The 22,717-nt window shown below is 37.0% G+C and overlaps 1 protein-coding gene across 3 annotated transcripts in view; it reads left to right on the top strand.

The window, feature by feature from the left end:
- Nucleotides 1-13,732, top strand: part of PUS7L (pseudouridine synthase 7 like) — a 48,146-nt gene extending 34,414 nt beyond the window's left edge. The window contains exons 10-11 of one of the 3 annotated variants that reach the window (XR_007717825.1): nt 5,377-5,600; nt 13,629-13,711. Coding sequence is in view for 2 of the 3 variants with exons in the window: in XM_050749379.1 (XP_050605336.1) it covers nt 13,629-13,715 (87 nt within the window). In the remaining variant the exon portion in view is untranslated. Of the gene's footprint in view, nt 1-5,376; nt 5,998-13,628 lie in introns of those variants that run through there. The other 2 variants (XM_050749379.1, XM_050749381.1) reach the window with 2 other exon arrangements.
- The last annotated feature ends 8,985 nt before the right edge of the window (nt 13,733-22,717 follow it).

Below are 22,717 nucleotides of genomic sequence, written 5' to 3'. Positions count from 1 at the left end.
TATGAGTGAGAACATGCAGTGTTTGTTTTTTTGTCCTTGCGATAGTTTGCTGAGAATGATGGTTTCCAGCTTCATCCATGTCCCATTTTAATTTTAAAGAGGTAGAATCAATTTAAAGGTATTAAGTAAATAATAGTATAGACACAGCAGTAATTATGATACCAATACCTGAATGATTAGAGTATGGGAAATATACTGGTACAGTTGAGAATTCCTGAAATCAGAGATGGGCTCTACAACTGTTTTAATATGTGACTTTAGTAACCCACTGACTCTGTTGTAGAATTCTTAGACTTGAAGTACTGTTAGTTATCATTTTTCAGTCCAGGATAGTGTTGCATCAAACAAAATTATGAAATATGTACACATTTAAGACATTATGAGCAGAGGCATTGATGATCACATGCTATATCTTAAGATTTTACTGATAGAGATTTGATTTTAGGAAATCTTATGAAACACTAGGAACAGTGTCTGGTGCCTAGCAAATTCTCAGTAAATTTCAGCTAGTATTATTATAGCTAGTATTACTTTACTATGCTCCCTGATAAAATTTTTATAATAAAATGGTTAGTGACTTTCCATTGAGGTCTGATCTGACTTAGTCTTAGCATAAAGTAATTACAATTCATATTTTTAGAGGTTTTTTTTGTAGTAGTAGAAACAACTATTTCTAAATCTGGGGATTCAGTAGTTCATTCAAATTGGGATCTTTAAGAGCTGTCTAGGTCAATGTTCCTTAACATTTTCTATCTGGGAGCAATCTTTAAGAGAACAGAAAGAAAATGAAACTCTATATAATTTAATGCAAAGTTTTTTTACATTAATGTAAGAGTAGGAAAAGAGGTTGGAGGAAGATATGGGGAGGTAGGAAAATAGGACTTTTTTCTTCCATTTACTTTTGATGTTTGAATTTCAAACATGAGTATATAGTGTATTATTTTGCAGTTAAAAACATTGAAGACTACTTAAATATCAAAGAGGGAAATTTTAAGGGAATTAACGGGTTATGATTGCATGTGTTCAGAATGGTTTTGGTGGCTCATGACAACATTTTGAGAGAGAGAGATTTTTATGCATTGTACATTTTAATGGCACCAATGGCAGCTAGGATAACTAGTTTAAAGTTTTGGGCCTGTGTTAATAGATTTTGCTTTCTAATTTCAGAAAGATTCTGTCTTATAGTACTGTTTTAATCTGTTTTTCTAAGCCCTCTGATTTATATGTATTTAATAGGCCACAAAATAATGTCAAATATATGGCATAATAACCAACAAATATTTGAATAAGTGAAAGGTACTCTATAAAATGCTATGGGAAAGACAAAAATAAATAATATCCATGTGTTTGAGGGATTAACAGTGTTATATTCCTTAAGTTTTCATTTGATTTGAAATGCCACTTGCAAATGGAATATGCAGACTAAATGGCAAAGAGAAAATCAAGCAGCATCTTTTCATTTCACTTACAGCTCACTGTATGACCAATATGTTACTTGACCTCTCAGCACTCCATTCTAAATCCTTAAGTGATACTTATTTAGCATTTCTAAGCATCTTGAGATCTCCTCTTAAAATATGCTTTGAACTATTCAGTCTAAATGCTGCTTTCTAAAAAGCTACTAGTTTAAAGAATGGGAAATTGTGTTAATGGAGTTAATCTTGTGTAATTTCAGTGTGGGTTGTCAAGAATACCTCTAAGTAAAGAAAATGACTCTAATCTTCTTAAGCAATTCATTTTCTCAGCAACTTTGAGGCAGGAGTTAATTTACTCTGCCTGTGTACACAGGCCGCCTCTTACAAAAGAAAAATTTTACTATGGAAAGAAGTCAGGATAGCCATGAAATTATTTAAATTTAGTCTTTAGAACATATTACAAAATATAAGATACATTAAATTGTCTTTTTTGTTAGAAACTCAACTACCAATGTAGAAATAAAACTCCTGTTGCAAGGATGGAGTTTAGCCATGGAGTCAAAACAAGAGCTATTTGGTTATTTTAAAAGAGAAGAGATCAAAGAGCTGATCACTCCTTAACTAAGGGTGTTTGGGCAACAGGATAGGGTGAAGAGTGGAGGGGGTTAGAACTCAATTCTTTATGCTTTTATACCAAGGCTCCCTTTTCTAATAAGCCTTACTGGTATTTCCTTAGACTAGTTAAGTCAGGATTCTGAGTTTTTTAGTACAATAGGGTTTTAATCTGAGCTGATCATTGTTTCCAATGCCTCCTCTGTGGCAGGGGAACGAAAAGGACTAGTGTTCTTTTCTAAAAAGGGAAGATGGATATTTTTTCTATAACTTTTATAATTCCCTTATAATAAAATGAACGATAGGTTATAATAGAATGAATTTTTTTGCATGTAATTTTCAAAAGGAAATTAATTTATTTTTCTGTAAAATATCTCAAAGGAATCTAATACATTTTTATTCTATGTAAATAATAATGTAATTTTCGCATTTAGGAGGCTATAGCAAATCTGGGAAGCAGTTATTCTAAGTTGGAAGAGCATTCTCCCAATGCATTGAAAACATTTGATGACTATTTTTTATCTTTTCTTTATTTTGATTATTATAATAATGTTCTAATTGGCTGGCCTTCATTTTTCACTGTAGTCAGTCCATCTTGTTTACTATTGCCAATTATTCTCCAAAAAGTAGAAATGTGATCCTGTCATTGTTTTGGGGCCATAGAACATTTCAGAAGCTTCCCAGTATCTATGTAGTAACAGTCCAAACCCCTCAACATAGCACATTTAGACCTGCAAGTATGGCCCCAAATCTTCAAGTGGCATCTGTCACTACATAGTACATACCCTTTGTTACAGCTGTTTCACAAATACAGGTTGAATACCCCTTATCTAAAATGTTTGGGACTAAAAGTTTCAGATTTCAGATATGTTTGGATTTTGGAATATTTGTACATGTATAATGAGATACTCTTAGAGTTGGAACTCAAGTCTAAACAAAATTCATTTATGTTTCATGTATACCTTATACACATAGCCTGAAGGTAATTTATTTTTCCTTTGGGAGCACTGAATAGACTACGTGTTGTGCACCTACATTTTGACTGTGACCTATCATATGAAGTCAGATGTGGAATTTTCCATTTGTGGCATCACGTCAGTACGCAAAAAGTTTTGGATTTTGGAGGATTTTGGGTTTTGAATTTTCAGATTAGAGATGCTCAGCCTGTATAGCAGATGTTCCCATGTTATACACCTTAACCTCCCCTTCCCATTGGCTGGAACATCTCTGCTTGTATTAAATGTCTTTTCTGTGAAATCTGTGTTCTCATAGCCTTTTGTATAGTTCTCTACCATCTCATTGCTCACATTATATTGTACTTATTTGATTAAATATCTGGATCATCTACTGTGAATTATTCAGGAGCATTGATCTTTATACCTCTGGCACCTATCAGTGCCTGACATATAACAGGGTTAAAAATGCTGAGTGAATACTGCAAATATACCTTAGCAAATTTATTTGGTAAATACTCATCTCAAGAAAGTTCTAAAATAGTTCTTTCCCCTCATAGAGAGTTTAGAATATTAAAATTGGGTATCATTATAATGCTCTTTCTTTTGTAATAGTTACATCTTTGCCTTTTATTGAAATATTAAATGCATTATAGAATTTCATTTAAAATTTAGAACAAGCTGTCAGGTATGATAACTATTGTCATTTAACAAATGAGATTCTAGGGCTTGAAGAAGTTAAGTAGCTTCCTCCAGGTTGTAAAGAGAGTTTAACCTGGCCCTTTTTGGTTTTAGGGCCATGATGATAACCACTTTGCTCTACTGATTTCTAATGGAGAGTGCTTCAATTTTCCACTTTGCCTAGCTAGTGATTATGTAATTTCTGCTTATCTCTGAATTTATCTGCATATTTCTAAAACTTTATGACATTAAGGAAAGTTGGGGAAAATTCATTTTAAGTGCTGTAATGACAATAGCTGTCAATCATTGAGTACTGTGTATTAAACATTTTATATTTTATCAACAAGTACTTACATGTGGGATGAGTACTGTTATTATTTTCATTTTATAGATGAGGACACATAGAATGCACTTAGGAAACTAGAGAAAGAGAAAACATGGATAATTATCTGGAACTAATAAGACAGTAAAGTACAGATTTAAGAAGTTCAGTGAATCCCAAGCAGTATAAAATAAAAAACTACATTGAGATACATCATAGTGAATATGCAAAACATCAATAATAAAAAGAAAAACCTTAAAGGCAGCTTTAACAATATACTGAATGACCAATATACTTAGCAGCCATAGAACCTCTATTCTTTTAAAGCATCCATGGAACATTTGTAGAAATTGACTGTGCACTGGACTATAAGCATATGCAATAAAATTTCAAATGACTGAAACCATATGAGTATATTCTTTTGCCACAACACAATTAGACTAGAAATGAAAAACAAAAGGATAACAGGAAACTATCTATATATCAGAAATTAAGAGATACACTTATTTATTTTTTATTTTTTGAGATGGAATCTCACTCTATCACCTGTCCAGTGGCACAGTCTTGGCTCACTGCAACCTCTGCCTCCTGGGTTCAAGTGATCCTCCTGCATCATCCTCCCAAGGAGCTGGGATTACAGGCATGTGCCACCACACCCAGCTAATTTTTGTATTTTTAGTAGAGATGGGGTTTCACCATGTAGGCCACGCTGGTCTCGAACTCCTGACCTCAAGTGATCTGCCAGCCTCAGCCTCCCAAAGTGCTGGGATTACAGGTGAAGAGATACACTTCTAAGTAATCTATATGTCAAGTAAGACATAATGAAATTAGAAAATATTTTTAAGTCAATGATTAAACCATACTACACGTCAAAACTTGTGCAATGCACTTAAAGCAGCATGTAGAGGGAGATTACATTCATAAATGCTTATGCTAGAAAAGAAGGAAGCCTGTGCATTATGTAGCTATGCACCCATCTAAAGAAGTTAGGAAAATGACATCAAGTAGAACATCAAAAGAAAGAAGGAAAGTATAACTTAAAACAGAAATGAATAAAAAAAAAAAAAAACAGAATAAAAGAGAGGATCTGCAAATCCAAAAGTTGGTTTGTTGAAAATACTAATAGAGCTGACATACCTGTAGTGAGACTGATGGAAATAATGCAATTACAACTAACGGATATCGTAATTATAAAGGAAATCACTATAGGTGCTATAAAAATTAAAAAGATAACAGAATATTATGAATGATTTTCTGCCAATATTGTTGAAAGTTTAGATAAAATGGAAAACTCATTTAAAAATATAATTTAACAGTATTGTGTTATGTGAATACTATAACGATAATCCTGTAATCATTAAATGAACCAGTAGTCTAAAATTTTTCCATATAGGAAAGGTCAGGCCCAGATGGGTTCAATGGTTGGTTCTACTAGACATTCAAAAAAATAATAATTCAAGTCTACACAAACTGTTCCTGAGATTAGAAAAAATAAGGAAGAGTCCCCCCACCTGTTTCTTACGTTATGAGACCACAGACCTCAAAGATAGAAGACAGCTTTTGCATCCAAGAAATCCTCCATGAACACCTCTTTAATCACAAGTCCTCAACTTCAAGGTTAGTTTTATTTCAACTTTTATAATACTTTTCTTACTTTTCTTTATAGCTTTACCACCCATGTATTCATTCTTAAAAAATATACAGTTTTGTCTGACTTTGAATTTTACGTGAATGGAATTGTACATGTCTGTGTTTTTGTGTCTTCCTTCTTTTACTCAATACTGTTTCTGAGATCAATCATATTATTTGTTAATATTTTGTTTAGGATTTTTGCATCTCTATTTCAGTGTGAGTTTGGAATGTAAATTTCCATTCTCAGACTATCTTCTGGCCTGAATTTGGTTACATGAGTATATGTTTTAAAAATATTACTTACACTTTCAATAAATTTTAAGGACTTTTATATTGTTATGTGTCATAAATTTTTTAGAATGCAAGAATAGATATAAAACATCCTTTGGTTTGAGGAAACTGCTAAATCTAAATCTGTTAATAATCCTTTCAGCTCTGTTGAAACAGGTTCATTTTTAAAAGCTGCCCTGTTTTCTCTTTGCTTTGCTGTATTTGGGGTTTGGGGAACACACACATGCGGATGCACACACATGAACACATATATTGAACTTGCATATATATATATATATATATATATATATATATATTTTTTTTTTTTTTTTTTTTTTTCTTGAGATGGAGTCTCACTCTGTCGCCAGGCTGGAGTGCAGTGGCACAATCTCGGCTTACTGCAACCTCTGCCTCCCAGGTTCAAGCAATTCTCCTGCCTCAGCCTGCCGAGTAGCTGGGACTATAAGTGTGTGCCACCATGCCCAGCTAATTTTTGTATTTTTAGTAGAGACGAGGTTTTACCATGTTGGCCAGGGTGGTCTTGATCTCTTGACTTCTTCATCCACCCCCCTCAGCCTCCCAACGTGCTGGGATTACAGGTATGAGCTACCGTGCCCAGCCAATGAACTTGCATTTTAAATGTACTAGGGAGGTAGTCTATGAGGAAACCCATGGTGATTACCATGAACACAACAAAGGAAACCATCAATAGAATGAAGACACAACCTACAGAATGGGAGAAAATAATTTGTAAACCATACATACCGTAAGGGGTTAATATCCAAAAGTAATAGAAAAAAACAAAAAACAAAAAACAAAAACAAAAACAAAACTTGATTAAAAAATGGACAAAGGACCTGAATAGACATTTCTCAAAGAAAGACATATAAATAACCAATAGGTATTTGAAAAAATCCTCAACATCGCTAATCATTAGGGAAATGCAAATCAAAACCACAGTGACTGTCATCTCACATCTGTTAGAATGGCTATTATAAAAAAAGACGAAAGATAACAAATCTTAGCAAGGATGTGGAGAAAAGGGAATCCTTGTACATTGTTGGTGGGAATGTAGATTAGTACAGTCATTATAGAAAATAGTATAGAGACTACTCAAAAAATCAAAAATAGAACTACCATATGATTCAACAATCTTACTACTGGGCATATATCCGAAGGAAATGAAATAAGTATGTTGAAGAGATCTTTGCACTCCCATGTTTATCGCAGCAGTATTCACAATATGGAACCAACCTATGTGTCCATCAGCAGATGAATGGATAAAGAAAAGGTGGTACATATACACAACGGAATACTATTAAGCCTTTTAAAAAAAGGAAATTCTCATTTGCCACCACATGGATGAACCTGGAGGACATTTCAACTCCTGTGAACTTTGAATGACTCTAAAAGAAGACTTTAAAATTTTCCACAAAATTTTATATGCAGTTAAATAGCATTTACTATTTGCTAGGCACTCTCACAAACACTTTGCCTGTTATTCTTTTAATCCTAAGTTTAAGCAAGAAGTGTATGTAGCCATTTCACACACAAAACCCACTATTAAAGTATTATGGTCAGAAAAGCAAGCTCGAATATCTCGTTAAAATTTCAAAAATACTTTATTTAGAAATTTTATACAAATTCTATACTTAATATCTTCCCTAGTAGTTGTATTTTGTTTTTCTTATAATTATGTAAAGAAAGGTAATCATTTTTCCCAACTAATACCCCTAATCCTCTCCAGTCTACTTTAGAGTGACACAATTATCATTTTCTTCATGTGAGGGGAAAAAGTTGGGGAGCAATACCCTATATGGAGTCAGATAAAATAGAGGAAGAGGCTGAAGGCAAGATTCCTCATTATTCTTAACCATTCTGCATTTTCAGGATATATTAAAAATAAATAATGTTATAAAATATGATATCCATATAAAAATGGCTGTTTATTGCCCTGTGTGTTTCTCCTTTGTTTTTCCTCTCTCTTTTTGGTCATGTCCCCATGCTCTCAGTCTTCATTGGACTTGATCAGTTCCACAGCCACAGAAAGCCATAGGTGGTTGGTTGGCTTCATAAGATACTTCCGTGACCTTTGTACTGCTGATTACTTAGTGTTCCCCAAAGAAAACTCACTAGGAGCCATCCTTCAACTTCAATGCCTGCTCTAATTTCACAGGGAAATATATCCTTGCACTTATAACCCCTCATAGCTCATGTAACTCTACTAGGTATACTTGCATGACTTAGTGCACTAAGAAAAGCTGGGGGCTACCCTACTGTTCACTCTGCCTATTTCTGGAGTTTTAGAATGCTTACTTTTATTAAGCAATCACTTTTTAGATGATGAATTAAAGTATTTTGATAATCAGCTGAATAGCTCTAGCAATTGCAGTTGATAGAATTTCTTTTAGTAGGAACTACTGGGAAATACTCTGTATGTGTTCTTTGATAAGAAAAATTAGCAAACTTAGCATTTTCAATCCTTGACTACTGCATTTACAATTACATTTCATGTTATCCAAGAGACTAGATATAACACTGTCTTGTGAGACATGAGTTAGAATTTAGATTTCTGCCAAAACATGTTTAGGTGACTTCTGATATGAACATGGCTGTGTAAGTGGGGATTTTTCCCCCTTCTGGAAATCATACAAAAGTAATGAGAAAAATGACTTTGAAAGAAAAAACAAAAAACTACAAACAATGTATAAGCAAATTTAACGAACATCTATGAGCTACCAAGAGCAGATGAGACCTGAAAATTTGCATAGTAGAGAATGAAAAAAGTGGCAAGACTGTTCAATAATAGCGGATCTCAAAAGCAGCAAAAATTGCTTTTTCTAAAGAAAAAAAGTTAATTTGCTTATTTTCAAGGGTGTAAAGAATTAAGTAAGCAAAACTGGCAGCAGAAACCCTGCTGAACCTGATTTGGGGCTAAACAAAGCATCACAAACAATGGTGTGCTATATTTGTAGAAGAGGGAATCTTTGAGTTATAAAGCTTGGAAGATTATCTTGGCCCTTCCCTCCTAATCAAGATCTTCCTGCAAATAGCTGGTCTGTGCATTGAATTACAAGTAATAAAGGATATTGGCACGGCCTCAATACATAGATACTGTAAGATAAACATGTGGAAGAGAGCAACAAGATTTACCAACAGACTACACAAAGGTGGCCATAAAGGAGATAAAAAATGTGATAAACACAATTTTTTTGTAAAACAATAATTTTTATAAAGGATGACTATAAAAAAGAAATGGATCAAGTATAAAAGAATATAGGAAAGATACGACAAGACAAAAGGAGGAGGAGATGAAACCTGAGATAGTGGATCTTAGGAAAGATGCAAAAGACGAAAGCAAAATCATCAGAAAAATGGAAATAAATTGAAAGAAGCACAGGTAACAATAGACAATGAGGAAAGCAAGGAAAAACAAAGACTATCACTAGAACAAAATTGAGCTCTCACAAGTATGAAGATTTAAACACACAACAGATACCCACAAATGGAAGAAAAACAATAAAATGAAATGTTAATGGGTTAGGGTATACAAGACTACAAAAGACCTTTATGTTTGTGCTAACAAGAATCTCTGAGACAAAACAAAAATTTTACTTTCCTATGGAATTAACAGAGGGTCTTGGATTTAAGGAAAGCTTGATGGACTGACTACAAGGGTGAATTTTTTTTTTTTTTTTTTTTAGCAACACGGTCTTGCTATATTGCTCAGGCTGGAGTGCGCTGCCTATTCACAGGTGTGATTATCATAAGGCACTGCAGCTTCAAACTACTAGGCTCAAGCAATCCCCCTGCCACAGTCTCCAAGTAGCTGGGACTACAGGCACATGGCACTGCCGCAGGCTGACATGAATTCTTTATGGCTAAGCAGAGAGCCATTTTAGCTCCCGTTCTGAGGGTACTTAAACTGTGTGCCAGCCTAAGCTCAACTCAAACTCTAGAAAGAATCAGAATAAACAGCCTTTCTTCCAACAGCCAAATAAGGAAAGAGCTTGTACTGTTTGAGAAATAAAACAAAACACCACTGATATCTTATACTCAATGTTGGAATTGAATTTTTAAAATAAGGCATTTAATGAAGGAAGAAAGTGTGATCCATAATGAAGAGAACATTTAATGTTAAAATATTGAAGAGCTTCTCCTAAAGATCAGAAAGAAAGCAAAAATGTCTGCTCTCACCACTTCCGTGATAGTAGACGTCCTAGCCAGGGAGGTAAAGTAAGGAAAAGAAATTACATGTAAATACATAAAGTTTGGAAAGGAATAAATTTTTATCTTTGGAAGACAACATGATGATGGACATACAAAACACAAAGGAATCTACAAACAAACAGCCAGAAGTAATTGATGCTTTTAGGAAGTTCACAGACTAAAAGGTCAATGTGCAAAAGTTAACTTTATTTCTATATAATAGCAATGAATAATTGAGCAATGAAAATTTAAAAGCAATAATATTTACAATAGTATAAAAATATAAAACAATTCAGAGTGTATTTAACAAGTGATTACATGTTCCCTACACTGTTAACAAAACGTTTCTGAGAGAGAAATTCAAAAGTCCTAAATAAATGGAGAGATGTATGATGTTCATTGACTGGAAGACTCAATGTTGTTAAAATGGTTTACCCCAAATTGATATACAGATTAGATTAAATGCCAACCAAACACAGCCTGTGTTTGATAGCCTGTTGTTTGTGAAAAACGGTACACATCAGCAGTCTCCAACCTTTTTGGCACCAGGAACTGGTTTCGTGGATGACAATTTTTCCATGGATGGGGCTGGGGGTTGTGGAGAGATGGTTTTGGAATGAAACCGTTCCACCTCAGATCATCAGGCATTAGGAGCCCAAAACCTAGATCCCTCACATGCACAGTTCACAATAGGATTTGCACTCCTATAAGAATCTAATGATGCTGCTGATCTGACAGGAGGAGGAGCTCAGGCAGTAATGGTGGCTTGCCTGCCACTCACCTCCAGCTATGCGGCCGGGTTCCTAACAGTCCAGTGCCAGTACAACTGGGTACCAGTCTGTGGCCCAGGAGTTGGGAACCCCTGGAACAAATGATTTGGAAAATGGTCATTTTCTCACAAATTTCACATACACTTGCAATATGATTCAGTAATTCCAAACTAGATATTTACCAAAGATTAACGAAAATACATGTCTACCCAAAAGAAGGATAAAAAATGTTCATGGTAGCTGGGCGCGGTGGTTCATGCCTGTAATCCCAGCACTTTGGGAGGCCGAGGCGGGCGGATCATGATGTCAAGAGATAGAGACCATCCTGGCCAACATGGTGAAACCCCGTCTCTACTAAAAATACAAAAAATTAGCTGGGTGTGGTGGCGTGCATCTGTAGTCCCAGCTACACAGGAGGCTGAGGCAGGAAAATAGCTTGAATCTGGGAGGTGGAGGTTGCAGTGAGCCGAGGTCGCGCCACTGCACTCCAGCCTGGCGACAGAGCGAGACTTCGTCTCAAAAAAAAAAATAAATAAATGAATAAATAAATGTTCATGGTAACTTTATAATAGTCAACAACTGGAAGCAACCCAAATGTCCATAAAAGTAACATGTATAAACAAGTGACGGTGTATTTACATAATGCAATAAAAAACAATTTTAAACTACTGATCATGCAACATGCATGCATATTAAAAACATTATGTTACATAAGAGAAGCCAGAAGCAAAACAGAACATGTGCTATGATTCCATTTATATGAAGTTCAAAGCAGACAAAATAAACTATGGTAATAAAAATAAGAACAATGGTTGCCTCAGTTTGTAGGAGGGGAGGAGAAGCCAGTGTGCAGAGGAAAGGAGGTTTGATTTGATCCAAGGGCCACAGGGAATTTTTCGTGTGAAAGAAATGTTTGGTACCTTGTTTGAGATGGGATAAATGGATTTATTAATTTGTCAAAACTTGTTACACTGTACACACTAAAGATCTGTGCATTTCTGAATGTAAATCATACATGAATAAAAATATTATAAAATGTGTGTGGTAGCCATGGCAATTTTTCAGTCAAATACTTCTCCAAGAGTGAGAGTGGCAGGCGGCATGCAGTTAGCTACAGGCCTGCATTTAGTCACCTACATACTTTCAGGATGTACTGCAGCGTTGACGACAAGGACATGTTCTCTCCTGCAACTCCACCAGTGCTTAGCAGGACAGGGATATTAAGGCCACATCTCTGCCCAATGTGAGACTTCTCTAATGCACAGTCTTTGTTCTGGAGCTCCCTGTAAGGTTGGCCATGACTTTTTCAGAGCTGCACTGCAGTCAGAGGATCTTCCTACCCAACTGTCCTTTCCTTCCCCCTTTCCTTCCCCTCCCTCTTCTGAAGTTTCAGACCCATACCATGGTCTGAAGGCTTTTCCTGCCTATCCTTGCTCCTTCTCTTCATTATCTGTCAGTCATTAGCCCCCAAAACCTTTTGCTTGTCTAATTCCATCTTGGCTTCTGATGCAAACTGTCAGTTTAAAATAAAACTGTGAGGAAAATGAGGCCATATATATGTCATATCATAGCAGAAAGCAAATCTCACTCTATCCTGTATACAGGTGCACCTAAAACAAATGATTCAAAGCGATCATATATAAAGTTGTGAACAAAGGTAAATATGAACTGAAAGCAAAGGTCATAATGTTAATATCAGTATAGAATGAATTGAAGTCAAAATACATTAAATGAGACAAAGATGCTTTATAGTGCTAAAACTTCCAGATTACAAAATTATAATGAGCTGGAATAGTTATGCATTGAATAAAAGGAGTTTCATCAGTCCAAAAGCAGGTATTATATAAATAGAAGGAAAAATAGAAATACACTACTTTTAGGATACTTCACTTCCCTCCATCCATGACAGGGTAAGTGGGAAAAAATATGTTTAGATATAAAAGAATTATGTTAATTCATAAGGTAGATATATAATATAAAATGAGCTATATACATGGAGAATATAGAATAAAACTTGTTTTCATTGCCAATGTAGCAGTCTATGGAAACTGGCCATATATTTACAAACATAAAAAATTAAATCCCAAAACATTGAAAGAGTGGAAGCATTTTTCAATCATAATTTAATACGAGTAGAAATGCTTAATGAGCATAACAAAAACATAGGTACTGTGAGGTCCCATAAGAGCAGGGACATTATTGGTTTGTGGTTTTTTATCATTGTATCCTCAGCATCTAGCACAGTGCCTGGTACATAGTAGGTACTCAATAATTCTTATGACTGAGTAAATGAAGAATAGAAGACAATAATATTGATGTAATTCTTTGTGAAGGACTACAACTAAATTTATTCCGTGTAGATGAAAGTCCCTCTGGAGGCAGAGAGATGCTATGCTCATTGATTGGTTTATTTGTTCATTCTGCAAGTATTTCCTTACATGGCAGACACTAGGCTAAGCATGAAGTAAACAGTGATAAGGGGAATAGACATGGTTCCTGACCTCAAAGAATTCACAGCCTGGGAGGTAACTGTTGAAGAACTTAGCAATTCTCTATTTCTAATATTTTATGTACAACTGTAACTATACATTTGTAATGATGCTGTAATAGAGGGTTCTCACAACTGTTTTCTTGATTCTCACAGTACAGATGTTGTATCCAATATACAGATAAAGAAACAGATACTTAAAAAGTTATGCTTTGTATTTCATTTAATTTAAGGAATATTTATTGAGTGCCCACTATATGTCAAATATTTCTGTAGGAGCTGGAGACACAGAAATCAACGAGACAGAGAATGATCCTTCTAGTGAAGATGGTAGGAGGGGGCTGGCAAACAAGAAACAAGTAAGTTTAAAAAATCAATTTTAGGCCGGGCGCGGTGGCTCACGCCTGTAATCCCAGCACTTTGGGAAGCCGAGGCGGGCGGATCACGAGGTCAGGAGATCGAGACTATCCTGGCTAACACAGTGAAACCCCATCTCTACTAAAAATATAAAAAATTAGCCGGGCGTGGGGGCAGGCGCCTGTAGTCCCAGCTACTTGGGAGCCTGAGGCAGGAGAATGGTGTGAACCCGGGAGGCGGAGCTTGCAGTGAGCCAAGATCATGCCACTGCACTCTAGGTGACAGAGCGAGACTCTGTCTCAAAAAAAAAAAAAAAAAATCAATTTTAATATGGTATTACAGAATAAATAAACAGATTGATGCAAGTAGAAAGTGACTATAGAGAGGGAGTTCGAGGAAGGACTTTCTTAAGGTGGTGACATAGAAACTGAAAAATAAAGAGGTAGGGGAGGGGAGTGGAGCAAGATGGCAGAATAGAAGCTCCACCGATTGTCTCCCCCGCCCAACAAGGACACCAATTTAACAACTATCTACATGAACAAAGCACCTTTATAAGAACAAAAAATCAGGTGAGCACTCACAGTACCTGGCTTTAACTTCACATAACTGAAAGAGGTACTGAAAAGGTAGGAAAAACAGTTATGAATCACCAACACCACTCTTTCCCCATTCTCTGGCAGTGGTGGCATGGTGTAGAGAGCGTTTCTGAGCACTTGAGAGGGATTGACTCAGTGCTGCCCTGTTAGAGCAGAAAACAAAACTGGACCAAATTCAGCTGATGCCCACCCACAGAGAGAGCATTTCAATCAGCCTTAGCCAGAGGGGAATCATAGATCCCAGCGGTCTGAACTTGAGTACCCACAAGCCTTGCCATTGTGAGCTAAAGTGCTCTTGGGCCCTAAATAATCTTGAAAGGCAATTTGAAAAGATTGAAAGGACTCACCTGAACTCCTAGCTGAGTCCTAATGTGGAACTGGACCCAGAGCCAGGGCACTGTGGGAGCATGCGACCTACTGACACACTGGCGGGGCTACCAACGGAGTACTGGCATTGCCCCTCCCCTATCCTCAGGCTCCACGGCTCGTGGCTTCAAGACTCCTTCCCTCTGCTTAAAGAGAAGAGAGGGAAGAATGGGGAAGACTTTATCTTGCATCTTGGATACCAGCTCAGCTACAGCAGGATAGGGCATCAGCCAGAGTCGTGAGGCCCCCCATTCCAGGCCCCAGCTTCTGGATGACATTTCTAGATACATGCTGCACCAGAAGGGAACCTGCTGCTTTGAAGGGAAAGATCTAGTCCCTCAAAGGATTCATCAACTGCTAAGTGAAGAGCCCTTGGGCCCTGAATAACCAGCAGCAATACCCAGATACTACATCAAGGGGGTGAGCCTCTGAGACTCGCTGGCCTCAGGTGAGACTCAGCACATTCCCAGATGTGGTGGTTATATGATGAGATTCCTCCCCTGGTTACAGCTTGAGGAAAAAATGGAAGCAAAAGTAAAGGGCACTTTGTCTTGCACCTTATGTACTAGCTTGGCCACAGAAGGGTAGGGCACCAGGTGGGCTCTTGGGTTCCATGATTCCAAGACTTGGCTCTTGGATGGCATTTCTGTACCTCCCTGGGTCAGAAGGGAGCCCACCGTCTTGAAGGGTGAGTCCCAGCCCAGGCAGCATTCAGCATAAGCTGACTTATGAGCCCTTGGGCCTTAAGGGAACATCAGTGGTAGTCTGGCAGTACTTCTTGTGGGCCTGTGGTGGTAGTGGCCATGGTGTGAGGCTCCTCTGACTTTGGAAAGGGAGGGAAGAGTGGGAAGGACTGCATCTTGTGATTTGAGTGCCAGCTTAGCCTCAGTACAATAGAATACCTGGTAGACTTCTAAGATTGTTGACTCTAGTTCCTGGCTCCAAGATGGCAGTTCTGGACTCACCCAGGTCCTGAAAAAAATTGCCATCCTGAAAGGAGGGACACAGACCTGGATGGCTTTGCCACCTGCTGATTGTAGAGCTTGCAAGTGATAGCCAGGGAGTGGTTACAGCAGGCCGTGGGTGAGACCCAGGGCTGTGCGGGCTTCAGATCTGACCTAGCACAGTTCCTGTATTGGTGCCCACAGGAGAGCTTGCATCACTCCACCCCCAGCTCCAGTTGGCTCAGAAAAGAGGAGAGAGAGAGAGAGAGAAAGAGAGAGAGAGAGAATCTGTTTGGGAAAAAGTAAGGGAAGAGAATGAGAGTCTCTGCCTGATAATCCAGGGAAATCTTCTGGACCTTTCCAAGACCATCAAGGCAGTACCTCTGTGAGTCTGCAAGAAGCACAATATTAAAGGGCGTGTGGTGCCCCTTAACACTGATTCAGCTTAGATCACAATACCCACATCATTTCAAACATCTGGAAAGACTTCCCAAGAAGGATGAATATAAAAAAGCCCAGAATGAGAAGACTACAATAAATCCCTAATGCTTTAATGCTCAGACACAGACAAATATCTACAAGTTTTAAGACCATCCAGGAAAACATGACCTCACCAAATAAAGTAAATAAGGAACCAGGGACCAATTCTGGAGAAACAGAGATATTTTACCTTTCAGATAGAAAATTCAAAATAGCTGTGTTGTGGAAACTAAAAGAAATTAAAGATAACACAAAAGGAATTCAGAATGCTATCAGAAAAATTTTATCAGACAAATCCGATAGACAAATTTTATCAGAACCAGGGACTGATTCTGGAGAAACAGGATATCTGATGTTTCAGACAGAGAATTCAAAATAGCTGTGTTGAGGAAACTCAAAGAAATTCAAGATAACACAGAGAAGGAATTCAGAATTCTATCAGACAAATTTAACAAAGAGATTGAAATAATTAAAAAGAATCAAGCAGAATTCTGGAGCATAAAAATGTAATTGGCATATTGAAGAATGGATCAGATTCTTTTTAATAGCAGAATTGATCAAGCAGGAGAAAGAATCCATGAGTTTGAAGCCAGGATATTTAAAAATACATGGTCAAAGAAGATAAAAGAAAAAAATAAACAAAAAAAGAATAAAGTATGCCTTCAGAATCTGGAAAGTAGGCTCAAAAGAGCAAATCTAAGAGTAATTGGTTTTAAAAAGGGATAGAGAAAGAGATAGGGGCTGGAAGTTTATTCAAAGACATAATAACAGAGGTCTTCCCAACCTAGAGAAAGACATCAATTTCCAAGTACAAGAAGGTTATTGAACACCAGGCAGATTTAACCAGAGGATACTACCTCAAGGCATTTAATAATCAAACTCCCAAAAGTCAAGTATAAAGAAATAATCCTAAAAGCAGCAAGAGAAAAGAAACAAATAATATACACTGGAGCTCCACTGTATCTGGCAGCACACTCTTCAGTGGAAATTTTATAGGCCAGGAGAGACTGGCATAACACATTTAAAATACTGGAAGAAAAAAAAAATTAACCCAGAATAGTATATCTGGCAAAAATATCCTTCAAACATGAAGGAGAAATAAAGACTTTCCAAGACAAACAAAAGCTGAGGGATTTCATCAACACAAGACCTGTCCTACAAGAAATGCTGAAGGGAGTACTTCAATGACAAATAAAAGGATGTTAATGAGCATTAAGAAATCCTCTGAAGGTAGAAAACTGACTGGTAATACAAAAGCACGCAGTAAAAGACAGAATATTATAGCACTGTAACTGATAAACTACTTTTATCTCAGGTAGAAAGACTAAACAATGAACAAATCAAAAATAATAACTACAACAACTTTTCAAGACATAGGTAGTACAGTAAGCTATAAATAAGAACAACAGTAGTTAAAAAGTTGGGGGACAAACTTAAAGAGTAGAGCCTTTAGTAGTTTTCTTTTTCTTGTTTTTTCCTTATGCCAACAGGATTAAGTTGTTACCAGTTTAAAATAATGTGTTATAAGATAGTATTTGCAAGCCTTGTGGTAACTTTAAACAAAGAAATATACAATGAATACACAAAAAATAAAAAGAAAGAAATTCAGTCACATCACCAGAGAAAAATCACCATCACTAAAAGGGAGGGAAGGAGGGAGGGAAGGAGGGAGGAAGGAAGGAAGGAAGGAAGGAAGGAAGGAAGGAAGGAAGGAAGGAAGGAAGGAAGGAAGGAAGGAAGGAAGAAAGGAAGGAAGGAAGGAAGGAAAAGAAAAGAGAAAAAAAGAGAAAAGAAAAGAACAAGAAGACCAGAAAACAACTAGAAAACAAATAACCAAAGAAGGCAGGAGTAAGTCCTTACTTATCAATAATAACACTGAATGTGAATGGACTAAACTCTCCAATCAAAAGACCTAGACTGGCTGAATGGATGAGAAAACAATACCCAATGATGTGTTGCCTACAAGAAACACACTTCACCTGTAAAGACACACATAGACTGAAAATAAGAGTATAGAAAAAGATATTCCATGCCAATGGAAATCAAACAAGAGAAGGAGTAGCTATACTCATATCAGACAAAATAGATTTCAAGACCAAAACTATTGACAAAAAAGGCTACTATATAATGGTAAAGCAGTCAATTTGGCAAGAGGATATAATTGTAAATATGTATGTACCCAACAATGGAGCACCCAGATATATAAAGCAAATATGATTAGAGCTGAAGAGAGAGAGAGAGACCTGAATAGAATAATAGCTGGAGACATCAATACTTCATTTTCAGCATTGGACAGATCTTCCAGACAGAAAATCAATAAAGAAACATCAAACTTAATATGCACTATAGACCAAATGGACCTAACAGATATTTACAGAACATTTCCTTGAACAGCTGCAGAATAAACATTCTTTTCTTCAGCACATGAATCATTCTCAAGGATAGATCATATGTTAGGTCACAAAACAAGTCTTAAAGCATTCAAAAAATTGAATTATCTAACATCTTCTCTGATTACAGTGGAATAAAACTAAAAATCAATAATGAGAGGAATTTTGGAAACTATACAAATACATGGAAATTAAACAGTATGCTCCTGAATTACCAGTGGGTCAATGGAGAAATTAAATAGGAAATTGAAAATTTTCTTGAAATAGCAATTGTAAGGCATTGAACTCAGTGTTGTCCTGTTAGACCAAACTCACTTGATGTCTACCCACAGATGGAGCATTTAAACCAGCTCTAGCCAGAGGGACATCACAGATCTCTCTGGACTTGAGTTCCCACAAACTTTGCCACTGAGGGCCAAAGTGCTCCCAGTCTCTAAGTAAACTTGAAAGGCACTCTAGGCCATAAGGACGGCAGCTCTTAGGCAAGTCCTAGAGCACTTGGCCCAGAGACAGTGGACTAGGGTTACATGTGACATACTGAGACACTAGCTGGGGCAGCCAAAGGAGTGCTGGCATTATTCCTCCCCTACGTCCAGTCTGCACAGCTCAGGGCTCCAAGAGACATTCTCCTGTTTGAGAAGAGGAGAGGGAAACGTGGGGAGGACTTTGTTTTGCATTTTTGATACCAGCTCAGCCACAGCAGGGTAGGGCACTGGTCAGAATCACGAGGCCCCTATTCCAGGCCCTAGCTCCCAGATGACATTTCTAGACACACTCTGGGCCAGAAGGGAAACTGCTACCTTGAAGGAAAGGACCCTGTCCTACCAGCTGAGATCAGGCCACTGTACTCCAACCTGGGTGACACTAGCGAGACCCTGTATCAAAAAAAAAAAAAAAAAAAAAAAAAAAAAAGAAAGAAAAAAAAGGACTCCATGAATAACCTATTAGAACTGAATAAACAAATTCAGTAAAGTTGCAGGATATGAAATCAACATACACAAATCAGTACCATAGCATTTCTTTCTTTTCTTTTTTTTAGTTTTAAGGAGCAGGGAGTTTAATAGGCAAGAAAGAAGAGGGAAGAAAAAATAAGAAACTCCCCTTTACAGAGACAGAGGGAAGGGGGCTCCAAAGCTAAGAGACAGAACCCCACCTGCCACAGATACCAGCCAGGTATATTTGCAGAGGCTGGAGGAGGCAGTGTCTGTTTTTCATAGGGCTCAGGGGATTGGTTTGACTAGGCATGTCATTCACATAGCAGGTGAAAAAGCTAGCCCTTTCACCCTAGTCTTTTAATATGCACATGGAGGGCACCATGATGTTCTCCACACGTGGGGATATGTGGGGGAAGCCATGTTATCAGGAACATGTGGGGCAAGGGCAAGAAGGCTATGGGAATCTCCATGTTGGGTGGACTCAGTTTCTAACAGCTGGAGAAACTTTTCCGGAGATGCTTTAAAGAATGAAAACTTCCCAAGACCCCTTTTTCTCTCTATCTGCCTAAAATAATTTCTTAATAATTTCCTAATAACTCTTACAACATTCCCCTCTGTGGAGATGCCACACTGACTGCTATTAGAGGGTTTTGGGCAATGACTCTTTCTGGCTACTTCCTGCTGAAAAGGGGCCTTGAATGGGGAACAGCAGTTAGGGCTCCTCCTGGGGTTGATTTAAGGGTCCTCGGAAGAATGACATGTCCATGTGTGGTTCAGTTTGCAGCACCATTTGGAGTTTGATTGCTTCTAGGTGAGAAGAAACAATTCAAGTTATAGCATTGAGTATACAGGGTCCAAATATTAATACAAGACATATAAGCAAGAGAGGGCTTAATAAAGTGACTAACCAATTCCATAAAGAAGACTGGAATTCATTAAAGAGGGATTGTAGCCACTCAGGGCTGGAGCCAGCATTTTCCCTGAGCCTGTTAATAATTTTGATCTGATTTTTAAGTACTTGTAGATTTTCCTTTACTAGAGGTGTTAATCCAAAAGCAGCATGTTTCATTTAAAAGTGCATCAGTATATTCAATAAAAAGTCCTGGCAGACTTAATGATAGTAAAACTTTTATGCTTCCTTTTTGTTAGTAACTATTATCCTGGTTATAAGGTTAATAATTAATTAAAATACGACAGCAATGGAAACTCTCTAATATTTTAGTTAGAAGGTGCTACCGTGTATAACCCTATTGCAAATAGTAGAGTGAGTATAGCAATTCCCACAAGTGTGGTGTAGTAAATAATTTCCATTGAAAAATTTACTTGCCAAGATATAGAATTTTCCTTTGGGGGTGTCTATGAAGTTCCTTGGTTTTATTTTCCTAAACAAAGAAATCTTCGGGTTATGGGCACCCTATTCACTTTCATTATCTGGCAGAGTTTGCAAGATAATTGCCAGAACTAGTATATTGATCCAGATATTTACATTCCCCATCATCCCTTTTTGTTTCTTCCAAGCTTCAGGCTTCAGGAGATCACCACTTGATTCACAGGAATAAGCAGGGTCTAAAATGCAGGCCAAAAGCTTAAAAACAATTAATGACTAGGATTTAATGACAAACGTATGATGAGCTTTGGAACAAATTTTTTCTCTCCGGTCCCCATTTTTGGTAAAAACTAATTATGAATAAACTTCAGTTTTATACTTGGCCTGATTATTTGCATAATGTGCAGCAAGAGTGGTTAATTTTACATAGGCCTTTTGGATTAGCTTTGATGAAACTCTGTTTCACAAGGACTCTCAGGTAAGACCTTTAAAGTTGAGCCCAGCCATGGGTTTGTATCCTCTAATACCTGTGACTTGAGTGATCCTCTCCTCTTGAGGTCCCAAGGTAAACTCAGAGCTCCCAGACCTGTTAGGAAGTAACGCTCTTTACTGACCACAGGTTAGGAATCCTGTGTGGGGACTGTGTAGGCAAGGTATGAGGCCAGCTTTCCCCAAGGGGCTTTTATTGGCTTTGCATGTCAAGCTTGATTTCTTAAAGGGAAACACACCATTTCAGTTAAAGCCTTGGTAAAATAACCAGTTTTTCCAATTGTGTCCTGTTGACAAAGAAAAATGGATTCTTACTGCACTGTTGCAAACAAGTATATTGCCATAGGTTAAGAATACTTACAGGTAGTCTCCAAATTTTAGAGGAACCAGGCGGAGAAAAACGAACATGCCCCAAATTTTGTTCACAGTAGTATACCTTACTCAATTATTAAAGGCCATAAACAGTTAAAAATAAGTTTTCTTGACTCTGAAAAACAAAACAAGGATCAGCAATATTCCAAGGAAAAGTTGAAAAGCTTGCTTAAACTTTTTGAGTGGAGTCCATTTAGTTAACTCTTGTTTTGCTTGATATTTGTGAACATGTCAGTTCTTTAGGAGTCCTGTACGTTCTTTCTCTATTCCAGTGTTACAATCTTCAAAGCTATTAAAAACCTGCATTTGAGAACACCTGTTAAAGTCCTTAATATGGCTTGATTATAAACCATCTTTTGAGAAGGTACAAAGCAAGACAATTGTCTGTGAATGGCAATATTTCCAGGATAGTTACAGTTAAAAACATGACTGACAAAGAAGTTTGTTTATCTCCATGGTTTACAACAACTTTACCCTTAATTATGATTGATAGCATTTACTTAGACATTAGAATTTTAGAAATCCCATACAATATTTGAACATATATTAGTATTATTCCCCAAAATATAACTTAAAGAAGATTGAACATCATTTTGGCAATCTCATGTGACTAAACATCTATACATGTCAAATAATCCTGTTTACTTCTTTTTCGAATATTTCAGGGGCCCTCTGAACCATCTAAAAAGCCAGGCATCAGGAAGGACAATTTCCAGATTGCCATAAATTATTTTGCAAAATGATTACTCAAAAGGCAAAAACCTATCATTAGCCTTTACTATGACATGAAAATCCTGTTCAAAGCCAAACTTTACCCTTACATTCATTTATTAACGTTAACCCCAACTTGTTTAAATGAAACTTTATAGATCATTCCTACTTATTTTAATCAATTTGACAATGAGGTGAAATCTTTACAAACCTTTTATAACCCTTTTACTATAGGGCAGATTAGTGTCTTAAAGCCCTCTTTGCTATGCTTTTATTTCAATGCTCAATTTATGAAAAGACCATATAGATATGATGGAAAAGGACAGTATAGTGCTTTTACCATGGATTTCATTGCAAGGCAATCCAAAGTTAATTGGCTTAGTTTGTAATCAGCTCAT

The sequence above is a fragment of the Macaca thibetana genome, chromosome 11 (assembly GCF_024542745.1).
Source record: "Macaca thibetana thibetana isolate TM-01 chromosome 11, ASM2454274v1, whole genome shotgun sequence".
In the NCBI taxonomy this organism is placed as follows: Eukaryota; Metazoa; Chordata; class Mammalia; order Primates; family Cercopithecidae; genus Macaca; species Macaca thibetana.
Note: the sequence above shows the minus strand (reverse complement) of the source record. Positions and strands in the feature narration are given on the sequence as shown.